Consider the following 16,544-nt stretch of genomic DNA (forward strand, 5'->3'; position numbering starts at 1 on the left):
AGTGTTATCTTTTTGTTAATGGTTGTTCCGCTACCTTGCACTACAAATATGCAATGTAGACCAACATCTTAAAGGAAGCAGATGAGCACATTTCATGGTAAAATACCTTTATTGTAATACCCCGGTAGGAGCCGGCATACTGCACCACTCTGGTGACAGATGGTACCTGCTTCACCATATGGCACACAACCAAGCATGCTAAACTTTTTTAGCCACAAGTTTCACGACATTAGAGAATCACCTACGATACGTGACGACACCAGGGTCGTACTGGTGTGATGGACTGGTTATAATGGACTCTCCTGTGTCAACGGTGATGAATGTTGAACCTCAGAGCCACTCAGAGAGGTACAGATGGGTGTATAGACACTTGGCTCTGAAATTCCATTCCGTAGCTTCTACACATTTGTGCTAATGGTCAGGGTTTGACGGTTCCATGTTGCTGTAGGTGCAGACACACACTTGGACGACAATCCACGCTCCTGGCTCTCCCCGAACCCGAGAGCTGTTTGGATTGGCTGGGACAAAAACATTCCAGACACGAGTGCTATTCTCTCCGGAATTGTCAGGCATTCCAAGCAGTGACAAAAATAGACGAACCGAAAATAAAGAGGCGCATAAAGATTTTAACACGGCATCGCCAGCCAGGATGCTACACCCCAAAACTAGGCCAGATTGAGATGATTTTGAGCTCTCTGATGTTCAGATGCCATTTAAACATTTATGATTCTCTTACTTTACAGAGCAACATGATGATGTGGTGAATGGAATTATAATTGTGAGAAATAGGGAATGCAAATCTTCTCACACAGGCTTATCACCAGCCTTTCCCACTGAGGTGAGGAAAACATGGCTACCTTGTTGTCTGATCATCGGAGCAATTTGGAAATTAGCAAACAATAGACATTACAGTACAGTACAGTAGACCTACGGTTATGGCTATTCCTCCACCACTGTGAATACTGTACTTTGTTTGCCTCTAGATTTTTACTCTCACGTCTAATTGGGGAGATTAGTTGTGGCTACACAAGGGTTTGTAATCTGCTTTGACAGAGCCTGTTATCTATGTGTCCTTGTTTCTATACTGGCTCTATCGAGAGAGAGAGAGAGAGAGAGAGAGAGAGAGAGAGAGAGAGAGAGAGAGAGAGAGAGAGAGAGAGAGAGAGAGAGAGAGAGAGAGAGAGAGAGAGAGAGAGAGAGAGAGAGAGAGAGAGAGAGAGAGAGAGAGAGAGAGAGAGAGAGAGAGAGAGAGAGAGAGAGAGAGAGAGAGAGAGAGAGAGAGAGAGAGACCTGAGGTTAGAAAGTCTTGATCATTGTATATTCAATACACTTGCTGTAATGTGTTTACAGTAAAAAGATTAACATTTGAAAGGGTTTACTTGTGAAAGAGTTTTATAGTCATGGTTTCTTAAACACTTTGAGTTACAATAATAATATCAGCGCATACAAACTCTCCATATGTCAGATGAATTGATATGGATGGTAAATGCATGGGAAATAGAAAACTAACGTTACAAATTTGATGACAGAGAAGCCTTTTTCTACCACTTTTCTCATTTCTATTTTGTCTATATTTGACACTGAAGCTGGCTTAGTATGTTAACACAGTGCGCTATCAGAGTCAACCAGTGTGCTCTCAGATCCTAGCGACATCTAAGAAAACATTTATCACCATCACTGTCAGGCGTCCTAACACCTTGCCTCAAATGAAATCTTGCACTACTGAATCTTCGAGACAGCTTCTACAGTACATCTCACTTTACCAACTTTGGTTCTGTGTCCATACAATTTGATCATTTCTTTTCCTGGGTGTGAATTTTTAACTGGGGGTGTTTGTGTAACTTTAGTTTTGGGAATCCATTCTGTGCTTTTTAGACTGAGGAAAGTTGTGATGTTGATATGCAGACTTGTCCTGAGGGTAAACCTGAAAATGCCTCAGCCTCGACCACTATCACTGATGTCATAGTCAGGTCCATCTACTCTCCTTCAATACCCATACAGCATCCCTGTGTTTTGTGGCTACAATGTTGAGAAAATGGTGTACTTGAATGGCTGTAATCCTATCCTTTCTCATGGGTATACCCTTACAGTAAATGAGAACTATCATCAAATATGCAAGAGCTTAATACTGTAATATCTAACTGAATAATATGAAAGAGCATGAATAACATAATCATAAAGAAAGAAAAAACAACACTCTCCGATGTGAAAATGGATTATCCTTCATGAGCACAATCACAGTTTCAGAGAGGCAAAGAGACACATGTTGTGAGCCCTTGCTGTCATACATTCTTATTTGAGAAATGAAAACAGAGAAACTGTAAAGAAAATGAAAACAGGAGAAGAGGAGAGCTGTGGGCTGTTTGTGATGTAACACCTCACATCTCTGCCCTCTCAGCGTGGGCGATTAGAATACTGAACGCTCCGTTGCACAATCAATACTCACAATTCATCAGCCACCCCTACTGTAGCAACCTTTTTCCTTTCTTTCTCTCAGTCAAACAAGATATCTTTTCCTTTCAGAGTTCGCTTTTTTTTTTTCTCTAGCCCAACTTGTTGTTTGTTAGTTTGACTGCAGGCCAAGAGCTATCATGTTTTCCCGAACAATCGGAATTCCCTCGATGCCAACGACTGGTTTTGTCCTGAAGGAGTTCATGTCAGCATAAGACGCTATTGTGTCCGTTGACCATATTTTTCTCTTATAAGGAGTTCAATGTGCTTTATCAGCTCTTGCTTATGTCATTATAATAGCTATTAATATTTACAAGCTGATAATTAACAAAAAGATGACGTGGATCTTTCCAAGACATGGTGGAAATATGATATTCATTGAGTAGTAAAACTATGGCCCCCTTCCAACAGTTTGGTCCTGGAGACATTTATTTAAAAGAGGAGAAGGAAATTAGAATTTCACGAAACACTTCTTGCTTGTGCTGGGCTGCTCAAATCCTCAAGGCTGATAAGATGTCCAATTATTTGGTAGTTTAGTTCAGAAGAGTGGGGGAGAGACAGCTCTGCTGGGGTAAGCAGATGCAACGTACAGTTCTGTATAGAGGGAACTCTTCAAAGCCCTTTCCAACAGGCGCCTTTAGCCAGTTCTACAGTTACACAGACAAGCTGGAGCTCAACTTCACAAAATAAGCTCTTACATACAGAATTGTGCTTCACCAAGGCAGATATATACAGGAGGGGAAAGTACATGGGCGGTCTGCAGGAGGGGGTCTCAGGGTCTGGGAGTCTGGGGGTCTGTGGTCAGGGCTCGGGGGATGATGGTGGGGAGGAGAGCTGGACCAGGGAGCTGTAGGAGTGGACCGCAGAGGAGGTAAGAGCAGCTGGTGGGCACCGTCCAGGGGGGTGGGGGGGGAAGGGGTAGGCTGGAAGCTCGAAGCTGGAGACTGGAGAGAGGGAGGTGGAGGGAGGGAATCAGAGATGGAGCATCTACAGTACATCTACTGGAGCAGGGGTCATCAGAGAGGGCGCCAGGAAGCTAGGGCTCGGGTGGGGGGGGAGGGAGCACACGGAGACTGAGGGGCCAGAGGAACAGGGCTGATGATGATCTCACTCACGGTAGAACACATATTCAGTGTAGCTGGTCCAGGTCTTGTCGTCCGTCTGCTCGTGGGCAAAGGCGCAGGTTCCTGTGGAGTTGCAGGCCACCATGTGAAAGCCTGCATCTGCTAGCTTGTCAAAGGCCTGCTCCAGGAAGGTGAACTTGAGATAGTAGCGGGATGTGTAGCGCTCCGGGGGGCGGTCCGGGTCGCGGCTCTCATTCAGCGTTTCCCCAAACACCTCTTTGGCCAGGGAGGTCTTCCCACACACCATGATGCGGGCCACCCGCCTGAACTTGGCGTCGGTCTGGCTGTCTCGCCCCAGCGTGTATGATCCCCGGTAGCCGATGGTAATAAACCCAGAGCGTTTCCCATCTCCACTACCTGGCACCAGACTGGCACAGGCAGCGGCGGCTGCGCCCAGGGAGGACAGGTTGCGGGAGGTGTCAATGCCGGGCGAGGAATCCTCCGGGTCACTCTGACACCCCTCGTCGCCCAGCGAGTTCTGCTTGCTGAGTTTGGGTGCCAGGATCTTGACGAGCTCTGGGAGGTTGAAGAACTCGGCCTCTCGCTGCAGACGTCCGCGTTCGGGGAAGTGGTCTGGGAGAACCAGCTGCTGGTCACGCATATAGTCCAGGATGTAGCGGAACAGGAAACCATCACGGTCCACAAAGAAGCGGCCCTTGGTGTCCCTCGCCAGCCCTTTTGTGGACTTACGGCTGAACATCTCCCACAGGAGTGAGTCCGGCACACTGGTGAGGGTGGAGTAGCGGGTGATGTACACCTGACCACCAACATTAAGCTCAACTATCTCAGGGAAGATAACTTCCTCTACGGGAATGCCGCTGGTGTTATCTTGTAAAGCCATGATTGTGTCCTGTCTGACCGAGGGTGCTATCTACCTCCAACACAGGTCCTAATATGTTACCCTGACAGTGAACTAGGCAGACATAACTCAAAATGATGCAGCTCTACACAACTGATAAAATATGCAATCAAAATGAGTTGCAATTCTGAATGAGAATTTCTCTTGTCATAAATGGGAATCTTCGGAGTGCTGGGTGTGCAGAGGCATGAACAGCTATGGCCCGCGGTTGTCCGTTAACAAGCGCTTAACTGCAGCAGTAGCGCACTATTCCTAATCGGCAAAAACAATCCTCTAAATTCACGTTACAGCATGTCAATACGAAATAGGCAGAGAATATAATCTATTCTAACTACAGAGATAGTTCGAAGTAGCTAAAACATTGCACGGAACTTCGAGAACCTTTGGATAGGAGACATCGTGTCCATGTCTTATTACGCGCAAATCAATGCCATATCCTGGAAAACGCTACCAGTATTGTTACCAAATACCCTAATCTATTACATTAAAAATCCTTTCCTGTAGTAATTTCTGAACAATAAGCTTAATTAATGAGGAATAGTCCCGATTATATCACTGTCAGTGTTGATTTCCACAAATTTCGCCCGGTTGTCTTGACGCAAAAAGGAAAGGGCAACTTCAAGGCAATCCATAGTTGGTGATTTCGGTTGGTTTTCCGTACACTTGAAGCCAGCTTGCGAAGAGGATTGTAAAGATGTAATGAGAGATTAAAAAGATATACATAAACCTCTCAGGTTCCATCCCTTGCGACGATTCCACAAGGCTGCCTGTCAGTTTTCCCTCTCGTACAGTAGTAATACTCTTTATGCCTGAGCACTGCTGCAACCGTACCGTAATATTCATCTCCGTTAACCCCACCTACCTGCTGATGACGCGGTTTGGCTTCGCTCCAGGTCGTTTATTATTGAAACCTTACAGTGTAACTGCCGCTACAGAGGAGCCTTGAACATTAATTCAAGAAATGAACAGCCCATACGAATAAATGATCGCATTTGTAATGTTGTAACGTGTGCCGCATGACAATCAGAACGCACGATGTCAATTAAATATCAAACGCATTTTTTGTTTTTGAGCAGCACTTGTGCCTAATGCAAATAAAATAATGTGAAAGAAAATATAATCCTTCATATACAATTCTGGGGACCTAGAATACCTGTCCGGAAGATGCAGGCCATCCACTCACTTATTTAAAATCAAAATGTCATATGTTGATCATCACAAGCATTGTGCAGTGACAAATGTAGGCTAACATCTTTACAAAATATGTAAATAAGACACAATACTGCATTCATACACTTCAATACACACAGTGATGTGAGAAACTGTTGCTGTGGGGTGTATCATATGACAGTGTGTGAGCACAGGGAGTGTTAAGATAACTCCTCCAACATGACTCCCAGCCTCTGTGTCCTTGGGGAGTGTGAGTGAATCAAAAGGGTCCCGTTGTTTCTGGGCAGCTGGGTAACTGTCCCCTCTCTGTAGTCCACAACACAGTCCCTACTCTGACTCATCAGCAGCCCTGTTCAGTCTCTGAGCAATCTGGACCTGATTTCCCTCAGGAGCCTCCCGTTGGCTCCAATACCTGTCCCGGCCCTGACAATCTGGATCTGCCTATTGGTACAAAGGCTATGTGGGTTGGAGGATCTGGAGACTATGTGGGTTGGAGGAGTGGTTAGACTATGCCAGCACTGGGGGATGAGCAATGGCACGGCGCCAGCTCCATTTGTTGTATTCCTAATTAAAATATGTATAAACAATATGTTCCTAAGGCTCAACAGCCCTGGCAGTCCAAATATGTGATTCTATGATGCTATTGCCGACATAGCAGTCTAAATACAGTGCCTTCGGAAAGTATTCAGACCCCTTCACTTTTTCCAAATGTTGTTGTTATAGACTCAATTTAAAATGGATTAAATTTAAAAATAAATACCCCAGAATACAATACACAATACCCCAGAATGACGAAGCGAAAACAAATTTTTTGAAATTTCAGTCAATTTATTCAAATTGAAATACAGAAATACCTAATGTACCTAAGGTATTCAGACCCTTTGCTATGACACTCTTAAAATTTGCTAAAATGAAAAATGTCATCAACAAAATCACTCAATAAGTTGAATTGAGTCCATCTTAATGCAAGGATAATAGTTCATGTAATTTTTGAATTAATATCTTTATTTTTTATAGGGTATCTGAATTACACACTGTGTAGATTAGGATGTCACTACCAACTCAGCAAATTTAATAATTTTCTCTTGATCCTGACAAACTCCCCAGCCCCTGCCGGTGACAAACATACCCATAACATGATGCAGCTACCACTATTCTTCACATGAGGGATGGTGCGGAAACTGCATTGCATGTGCTGGATTTGCACCAAACGTAATGCTTTGTAGTAAAACCAAATAAACACATTTTCAGTCACTTTCTTTGCTGTATCACTTGAATTAATTGTTGCAAACACAATTATGGATATGAGAGATTATTTTCCATTAAGGGATTATTTTTGGCCACTTGGTTATAGACCAATTTTATAGAGTGGCTGAGATGATGTTGTCCCATCGACTGTGCTTTTTCCTCTCCACCATTCAACTTTGTAGATTTTTATAAGTCTCCCCAGGCCTCAGGGTTGCATACCTGAGCAGTGTTGTTCCTCTCCATTTGCTCAGTTTGTAATGACAACCTGATCCACACAGAGTGTAATTGATTCCTATGCAAATCAGAGACCGTATAAAAACTAAGATATTAATTCCAAGCAGATCCACTGCTCTCTTTCACGTCTGTCTCATGCAAACCCAGTGACGTCATAAAACTGTCATACTGACATTTGCACTGTTTTAGAATGGGATCTATGAGTTAATTCATTACAGTTTGTGAAGTACAGTTTGTCAAGTGTGTGGATTACTTTAGCAGTAAGCAATTGCAGCAATGTATCAGAAAACTATCACGAGGCATTATCATCCAAATTTACTGATATTCTAGCCAGTGTTAGGATGCTAGTTTATTGAGTCTAATAGAGGCTACCTACATGTCCTTGGGCTGTTTTATTACAGCCCATCAATATCCAGAAATATGGATAGAAATGAACACATAATCAAGTAAATGAGTGTAAGCTTATAGGAAAGGGATTATGGCTGCTATGCTATTTCACTAGTGTCACCCCAGTGGTGTCTGCTCAGTGTATTGTATGTGCGTGCGTGCGTGTGTGCGTGCGTGCATGCGTGCGTGTGTGTTTCATGTTCATGAAACCAGTTTGAGATGACTTTTGCTTTGTGACATGGTACATTATCATGCTGGAAGTAGCCATTAGAAGATGGGTAAATTGTAAATTGTGGCCATGAAGGGATGCACATGGTCAGCAACAATACTCAAATAGGCTGTGGCATTCAAGCGATGTTTAATTGGTATTAACGGGCCCAAAGTGTGCCAAGAAAACATTCCCCACACCATTACACCACCTCCACCATGAGAAGGTGTACAGATATTCAAAATAAAGTGCTCGGTGAGTGTAGTTGTTCATGCACAAGCCAGAAAGCACAGTTAGATAAAGGACAGGGATGGGGGAAAGAACCAGGAGAGAGTGTCTGTGGGGTTAAGTAATTTAATGTTGAATGCACAAATATACGTAGTACAGTATGATAACAGGCTCAGACAGGCTATTCCCATGGACATTCTCACAGAGTAATACAGTCAGAGAGAGGGTCATTTCGAAGAGGATTTTATTGATGCCTCTGCATATTGATCTCACTGTTCTCAGCAGTTTCCTGACAGCAGCAGCGATAAGTGATGTATGTGATATATTCAATGCAACAAACTGCAGAAATGACATTGCATACTTCATCCACTCACGGTCGGCTCTTGGCGCCCATGTGAAGCCACCTGTGTAGTTCCATTTCAACCCTGAGTGGTGTATCGTACATCTTCGAGAGTGGCTACAAAAGCCACAGGAGAAACTTTTCAACAAATCCATGCATGCCCCGTTACAACCTCTACTCCTGCTAGGATGGAGGATAATACACCTGCCCTGTGAGGGATAACCGTCCACTATAACTTGTCATCACCGTCAATTCAAGGTTGTTTTGTCAAATATGCTATACACGATCTCTCCCCAAACCTCTTTCTATTAAACTATGCAGCAGCAGTGCTAATATACTGAGAAACTAGTATCTCATCTTATAAAAAATGCATAGTAGTGTGGTCGTGTGCTTCTTGCACAGCCGGCAAGGGATGGCGGTATTTTAGTCTTCTTTAGTGCCATTTCCTGTTCTGTAGCATCTGCGTCACTATTCTATATGAGAATGAAACAGGTGACAGACACAAGGGCATAGGGAGTTAACATCAAGAAAGAGTGGATTTTAGGCTGAGCTCCCCCTCCTCCTCTCTCTGTGTTATTATGCATTCCTGAAGACACAGGAAATCTCCTCCCTGAGATCTTCCCCAGAAAAGGCCTTGGCTGGTTCATTTGAACTGTCTAGCCTGGAGAATCAATGGTGATGTATGGAAGGATGAACACAAAAGTGCTGACACCACTTAATTACTCTGTGCTCCGGTCTTTCTCCTCGAGTCAGCTTCAGGGCAGCAAAACTACTAATTCACATTTCTAACACGTTGCCTAGGTATCAAACATTACGGGATACGCTCTGTGAGTAGGCTTAAAAGTGGCACCAAGTCCAACTGATGGTACCTATTGAGAAAACTCTATTGTAGGTTCAGTAATAAAGGTAATTCAGCCTACATCATAATTAGAGATACTAAATGGACCAACTCTCACTGAGGAAGCCTACTGTATTTGTCTATAGAGACATTCTCTGCTCTTGTCTGTGATTTGACTCTAAGCTCGGGCATCAACTGTTAAGCAGCTTTCTCTACATGTCGACGTGTCGTTTCTAAACAAGACCCAATACCAGTGGAGTATGGCTGCCACCTAGTGGTATAAAATGAGACAACAACAACACAAGAAAAGGGCAGCAAAAAATTAAAAAGATAATTGTTTATTTTGGTTCCTCTTCACCAGTAGTTCTTTTTATCAACAATCAGAGCAAAAGAAATATAGACAACAAAGGTACAAGAAATGCATGAATTTTTACCACAATTCATTTTATGGAGACAGCATATGTGCATACGTTAAGACTCTAATGCCAATCATCTCAATCATGTGTATGATGTCTGGAAAATGAATGCCAGTGAGTAGAAACCTTGACAGAATAACAAATCACCTAGCACACCCAGCCAGATATCAAAACAAAACATGGTTTCCCTGACAGCTTTTTTGACAATACATGTTTGATGAATAATGATACCCTCCTACATCAGAGGTAATGAAACACCCAAAACATTCTTTATCCACTCACAAAGCTTAGCAATTGTCTTATATCAGGGGAATATAAACAAATATGCCCTTTGTGCATGTAAAATAAAAAAGAAATAAAAAACATTTAAAGTGCTTTCTACAAACTCAAACATACATAATCTCTCAGAGAATGGTGCATACTTAAACAGTATGTTTGAGACTTTTAAAAATCACTTTTCTGATTTCAGTTTAGCCGAGTTCAGTGCATGAGAAGAAAATAACAATATACATGTAAGGCATGAATGTGATCAGAGTTGGCTGTGTGAGCACATCTGTGTCATATGCGAGTATACATATACATACATTTCTTACAGTGGCATTCTCAAGGTGAAGGGTCACACAACCACCTACGTTTTTTTTGTGTTTTTTTTTTTAACCAAACATACTGAAGTTAACCATCTGCCAAGCTTACGTGACATCAAAACATTGCAGAATTAATAACCAGCACCATTAAGAATAACGAAACAGAGATCTGCCCTGAAATAAGTTGGTTTCGCAGCTCAATTACATTAAGGTGCATATGTAAACATTGTTCCAAACCATTTCTGACCTCACAAATGGCCCCGCCCCTCAAATTAATGACATGATTGTGACTGCCTTTAAAACAAACGTTTAAACTGGTTAAAACTGGTTAGTGAGAGGACATACTAGTAGCTGGTACTGTGAAGGCAGAGAGGAAAGGCAGCTCCCCTGACCCTAACCCTCTGTACTCACCCCACAACGTCTGGAAAACAACTGGCATGACGTTCCCTAAGCACCATTTTGAGGATACTGTCAGCTTGCAGCATTTCAGCTGAGTGGATATAAAAATATAGACATTTGAAACCCTGAATAAATGTTCATAGGTGAGTCCTCTGCAGCAAAAACAAGAGACAGGCTACAAGAACCAGAGTTACACCCATCCCACTACAGTACATATACACTCTTTATATACTTCTCCCAACCCAAAGACGCTTGGTTTGACTACTTCTGGGGGGGGGGTGGATTTAAGACCTATTTCATATCACCACAGACACAGAGAACGGTCAGTTAGAATGTTGTTGTCGCCGTCGTCGTCATCATTCGCCGAGTAAAGATGTACCATTCCCCTGTTCACTTAGGTTGCCCTCGAGTATTAAGGAGAGGAGTGTGTTGTGAGTGAAGTTCGCCCTACTACGTTACATCAACATGTCTTTGTGATGCCTCGCTATGTGCTGGCTCTTCTCCGAGGGCCGCCTGAACCCTTTGGAGCAGTAGTCGCAGCAGTGCGGGTACTCCTTGGTGTGAATGGAGATGACGTGCCGCTTGAAGCCCGAAGCGTCCGTACTGTTGTACTCACAGTACTGGCACTGGTACACCTTCCTGCCGCTGTGGGTCTTCATGTGCTTCTTCAGCTCCAGCGGCTGACGGAAGCCTCGCCGACAACGCTTGCACTTAAAGGGGAGGTCCTTGGTGTGCATAGACAGGATGTGGCGACTCAGGGCGAAGGTGTCGGAGGTGGTGAAGTTACAGTTACAGTGCCTGCACTGGTGCACCTTGTTGCCCTTGTGCGACTCGGCGTGCTTCTTCAGCTCCGAGGGCCGGTGGAAGCCCTTCTCGCATACGTCGCACTGGTGGGGGAAGTCCTTGGTGTGCACTGAGATGACGTGGCGCTTCAGGTCGCTGGAGTTGGTGCTCTTGTGCTCGCAATGCGGGCACTGGTGGGTCTTGTGGCCCTGCACCATCTCCAGGTGCCTCTGCAGCTCGTCCTCGTCGGCGTAGGCCTGCGGGCAGTGGCCGCACTTGAAAGGCAGGTCGGCGCCGTGCTTGCTCTTGATGTGAGTCTTTAGGTTGGACTGGTCGGCGCAGCGGAAGTCGCAGTGCGTGCAGCCGTAGGGCTTCTCGCCCGTGTGGGTCCGCATGTGCTTCTTGAGCTCCGACGGGTGGCGGAAGCCTTTGGTGCACTCCACGCACACGTGGGCAAAGTTCTTGCTGTGCACGGCCAGCATGTGGCGGTTGAGCAGGCCCTGTTCGGCCGTCTCGTAGTCGCAGTACTTGCAGTGGTGTAGCTTGGGCTCCTTGTCTCGGAGGATGAGGAGCTTGTTGGAGCCCCGGGAGCCAGCCTCGTGGTAGCGCCGCGTGTACTCGGTGTACTCGGGGCTCCTGTCGCCACCGCCGCGGGGGACCAGCAGCCTGTGGCTCTCCAGGTGGTTGTGGAAGTTGACCTTCTTGTTGGTGGTGAAGTCACAGTCTGTGCACTGGTACTTCTTCTTCAGAAGGTAGTCTGGGTGGTTCTTCATGTGGCACTTGAGGAAGGCACGCGAGCTGAACTTCTTGCTGCATATGTGGCAGGGGTAGACGGTCATAGGCAGGCCATCAGGGCCGATGATCACAGCTGTGGAGACCAGACAGGGAGTACATATATTACTGTAATATACTGTAATGAACTCGACTGTAAATAAACCTCCCAGTACAATGCCACAGAATCCCAAGTCTAATGTGGCTTCCTCTTCTGATCTCAGAGTGGGGGCTGTGGTAATGGCTGCCCATACCTGTTTGGCACTGCCGCGTCTCTCCCTTCTTTTTCTTCTTGGTCTTCTGTTTGAGGGTGTGGCTGGTGCTGTCTCTGATCTGAAGGTACGGCCTGGCCGCTCCATTCTTCACTGTCCCCGAGCTGTTACCTACACACAGACCAGGCTATCAGCAACTGACTTCACAGGTGACTTAAGACCACTGTAAGTGTGAATCAAAACATCTGACGAACATTGACTTTTGGAGTGAACTATCCCCTTCTAATTAATTGTGGAACATAATAATCACTATGACCAAGTTTTAACTCTTGGGGTTGGGAAATAATCCCTCTCCTTTGAACATGTGACATGCTTTAAATCTTCCTTCAGAGAAGGTGAATCCTTACCATAAGCAGCTGCCCAGGACACGGGCACAAACTTGCTGTCTGGGGAGTCGTCTAGCTGGGCCTCCTGTACTGCGCAGGGCTCCTCCTCCCCCACAATCACCTCCATGTACACCTGCTCCGCCACATCTGCGACATCTGGAGACAGCCACAAGGACAGTCAGTCATAGGCCCCGTTCCAATACACTAAATATGCATCCTTTCCTCCATCGCATTCCTGAAGTGATCACTGATCAAATTGGTGTCAGATCAAACTGTTTGATCAGTGATTACTTCAAGAAATAGTGAATACTTACCGATGTCCTGCTCTTCCTGAGAGTCGTCCTTCACTGCCATGTAGACCATCTTCTCCCGGCCCAGTCTGCCTCCAGCCCCAGCCTCCAACACAGCATGGCCGTTATGGAAGTCACTCTCAGACACCACCTCTGTCCCTCCTGTTGCCACAAACACAAATTAAATGCGGTTTAGTAGGAATCTCCCTCCTCCTTCGTAGCCATTGTACCACAGCACACCAAATGTGTTCAGCTTTTTTCACATACTGCTGTTGAACTAAAAAAGGAACGCAACTTCAAACATTTGTCTTTCCTATACAAAATACATTTTAACTTTACATTAATCTATCATTTGAATACCAAATGTAGTTTTGGGGCTAATGACAGAACTTCCAGATCTCATTCAGGTCCCACTTGCCTATTTCCACATCTTCATCGGTCTCTGCTTTAAAGATGTAGACTTTAATGACCTCAGATCCGTCCTGTTTGGATCCGTCGTCCTCCAACATCTCAGTGCTGATCTCCAGAGGAGTGTCTCCAATGTCCAGCTTCTCCCCCACGTCATCCACTGAAGAAGCAGACACACCACAGTCAGTTACACACAGCCTGATTTAGGAAAGACACACTGGCTATGATAGACACATTAGACTAAACTGTAAATCACCGACAGCAATAGAACTGGTTGGCTCACTCACAGGAGATCATGAGATAATCCTCTGAGGTACTCTTCTCATCTTCATCCTCCTCATCCTCAGACTCTGCATGCAGCTCCTCGTGGGCCTGGATGACAGTCTCTGTGTCTGTGTCTGCCTCCATCATCATAACCTCCTCAGACACCAGCTCCTGATCAAAGGCACTATCCTGGTCTTCAGACAGGAGGTCTGTCACAAAGACCTGGTCTGGCATGTGGTGGTGGACTGACCCCTGGATGAGGTCTGAGGTAAGAACATGGTGGTGAGAGTCCAGAGCTTCTTCTATGGCAACCTCTCCCTCCAGTATGGACTCAGACATGATCACTCCCTCAGTGGACACCATGTCCTCATGACTTATGACAGTGCCCTCAACTACCTCTGTGTCTAGGTCTTCCACATCCACCTCTGCCTCAAAGCCCTCAACTATGTGCGCCTCTAAGCCCTCTACTTCCACCTCCTCCTCGAGGCCCTCGACCACCTCTGCATCATAGCCCTCTACTTCCACCTCCGCCTCGAGGCCCTCGACCAACTGAGTTTCCAGCTCCACCACCTCAGTCTCTAGGCTTTCGACCACCTCTGTCTCCAGGCTCTCAACATACTCAGTCTCCAGTCCTTCGACCACCTGTGTCTCCAGGCCCTCCACCTCCAGGCCATGCTCGAGCAGGATGCCTTCGTCTGTCATCATATCAGACAGCAGCATACCTTCAGGTACAGACACCACAATGTGTTCCCCGTCGATGTGAGCCAAGCCCCCCATTCCAGTCACTGCAGCGACAAAGAATGCAGAGGGAGAATAGGATTACAAAATATATAACACTGGGTAGTCTTTTTATCTCAATATCAGGCATACGTATTACAGTTTTTGTGTCTACATGGTGAATGATATGGGGCATTCACCTACCAAAGTCTTGCATCATCATGGTATGGGGCATCTTCAGCTCTTGTGTGTGAAGCTCCAAGACCCCTCCGCCTGGGTCCATCTCTTCGATCTTAAAAAGGCTTGAAAATAAAAGGTATGCATCACGTATGACATTCCCAGTTCATTGTGTGTGTGTGTGTGTGTGTGTGTGTGTGTGTAAATTAAAGTGAATTGGAGAACATAATAGATAAGATAGCTGATACATGTAAGTGCATACCTTCACATTTGATGCCAGTGCTCTCTAAAATAACAATATGTTGTTCTTGTTCCTTCCTTCCATTTGGGGAGAGAATCCTGCATGCAAGGAGGAACATTAGCTGCCATTTTAATACGTACAATGAACACTGAAAACACTGAGATCTCTTACAGACTGAATAAAGCCTGATTTCTCTGCATGTGTATAATATATCATCATGTTAACTCAAACATCCACTATTTCTGTTTGGAGTATTCTACACAACGCTGTATTTGTGCTCTTAATTGAATAACACGTGTGCTTGTGTGCTTCAGAGTCAAGTCAACTAGCTGAGCTTAAGTCTTAGGAACCGTGTATGAATGGAACTCTGAACTATTATAGCAGGACTTTCATCTGGGACTCATGAATAGTCCCCACTCCCCAAACGGGATAGTGAAAGCACATTACACATGCCCCAAGTCTACAAGCACCACTACTGGCTAACGTTATGCAACTGCAGGGAAAAAAGTCACTTCCTCTATTCTGTCAGGAAATAGACGATGTGAATGGCTAGCCTGCTAAATTGTAATGAGCATGTGTGTTGGATGTATTAGGTAGCTAATGGTTAGCTAGCTACCTATCCAGCAGCACCACTGCTAACATGACCAGTACGGTTCATCACCGGCTGTGCAGACGTGCTGCGGCAGCCGGCAGATGCCGACATCTGGGTGCAGTTTTAGTCCACAGATGAAACGCTGCGCATCTCCTCAGATAGATATAGGACTCATAGAGCGACCGTGCAGAAGCTGTGCCTGACTGTGCTCTTCTTTTCGTAAAATGTCTATCTGAAACGTTGCGCCCACTAGCGAGGTACAAGCCTGACTACACTAGCCAGCTCTGCCGCCCCCTCCCCTCCTCCTCCACAGTGTGTGACTGCGGCCAGTCAGTCTCTTTGTATTGGCCTTGTGTTTCCGCCATTTTGGTTTAGCATATCAGCTAGCCTTGAGTAAGCTATCTAGTCGATCAGTTCCAAATAAAATTGTGTTGGTGCACCATCAACGGAATTACACGCTGTCAATTAAACGAATTAAACACATTGCACCATGTCTCACAACACCCGAAAGTCACAAATCAGTTCACAGCGCACATTTGTAATGACAGTCTCGCTGGCTAGCTAGTTAGCATATTAGCTAGCGCATGCGGCATTATCTATAATCTACCATGTTGTTTCCGAAAGGGCTGAAAGAGGCCCGCTACGGCCGACTGGGCCCTAGTGTCATATTCGATAGGCAGTTTCGATCGATCCAGCGCGTTTTACCTGATTATGGACTCCTTCAAATCTATCGGCGATTTCTCTGCTTTCTTGTCTTTGTATGTGATTGTTTTGTTTTATTTTTCGACAGTAAGCTAAATGCGGCCTGTACTTTTGGATCCCCGGCCACTCTTTCCAAGGCCTCGGCCAATCAGGTTGCTTGCTGTCAACCAAGGGAGGGCGGGGGGGGGGGGGACAGACAATGCGTGGCCTCGTTTACCGCTGATCCCTGTCCACTTGCGTCACGCCACAGGGAGAGCTTACTGAGGTCGGCGGGGAATGAGAATATTTTGTTACCGATTGATCGTGGTTGTTAAAGCAATTACTAAATTGAAAAAAAAATAAAACTATGTATATATTGTCTGTGTGTGTGTGTGGTGGGCGGGTGAGTTTGCGCGCACGCGTGCGCCCGCTTCGGATAGAGCCATGGATAGTAGCAGCTGCAGCATTGAAACTGCAGTCATAGTCTAGTCGTGGGGTACTGCATGTAATCACACTACCCCTTTATATAACACACA

The 16,544-nt window shown here is 45.4% G+C and overlaps 2 protein-coding genes across 3 annotated transcripts; both read right to left on the minus strand.

Moving 5' to 3' along the window:
* Positions 1–1,320: 1,320 nt before the first annotated feature.
* On the minus strand, positions 1,321–5,213 carry kctd12b (potassium channel tetramerisation domain containing 12b). The gene has a single exon (XM_083685540.1). The coding sequence runs from the start codon at positions 4,414–4,416 to the stop codon at positions 3,559–3,561; it is 858 nt and encodes a 285-aa protein (XP_083541666.1). The 5' UTR covers positions 4,417–5,213; the 3' UTR covers positions 1,321–3,558.
* Positions 5,214–9,439: 4,226 nt separating this feature from the next.
* On the minus strand, positions 9,440–16,161 carry znf711 (zinc finger protein 711). 2 transcript variants are annotated; one of them, XM_083686342.1, is made up of 9 exons: positions 16,033–16,161; positions 14,757–14,833; positions 14,522–14,619; positions 13,624–14,385; positions 13,347–13,496; positions 12,953–13,090; positions 12,660–12,794; positions 12,295–12,423; positions 9,440–12,137 (listed from the first exon to the last, which is right to left on the minus strand). In XM_083686342.1, the coding sequence occupies exons 3-9, from the start codon at positions 14,598–14,600 to the stop codon at positions 10,942–10,944; spliced, it is 2,589 nt and encodes an 862-aa protein (XP_083542468.1). In that variant the 5' UTR covers positions 14,601–14,619; positions 14,757–14,833; positions 16,033–16,161; the 3' UTR covers positions 9,440–10,941. The 2 variants fall into 2 exon arrangements, with proteins under 2 accessions (XP_083542468.1, XP_083542469.1); XM_083686343.1 differs by lacking the exon at positions 14,757–14,833 and having other exon boundaries at positions 16,033–16,146.
* Positions 16,162–16,544: the final 383 nt, after the last annotated feature.

This window comes from Argentina silus, assembly GCF_951799395.1.
Source record: "Argentina silus genome assembly, chromosome: 15".
NCBI classification, from domain to species: Eukaryota; Metazoa; Chordata; class Actinopteri; order Argentiniformes; family Argentinidae; genus Argentina; species Argentina silus.

What these genes read in the sequence shown, in the direction of transcription:
- kctd12b (XM_083685540.1), bottom strand. Translation starts at nt 4,416, where the DNA reads ATGGCTTTACAAGATAACACCAGCGGCATTCCCGTAGAGGAAGTTATC.
- znf711 (XM_083686342.1), bottom strand. Translation starts at nt 14,600, where the DNA reads ATGGACCCAGGCGGAGGGGTCTTGGAGCTTCACACACAAGAGCTGAAG. An exon ending in CATGATGATGCAAGACTTTG is followed by an intron (nt 14,386 to 14,521) that starts GTAGGTGAATGC and finishes TTGTCGCTGCAG; the next exon opens with TGACTGGAATGGGGGGCTTG. An exon ending in GTCCTGGGCAGCTGCTTATG is followed by an intron (nt 12,424 to 12,659) that starts GTAAGGATTCAC and finishes GTCTGTGTGTAG; the next exon opens with GTAACAGCTCGGGGACAGTG.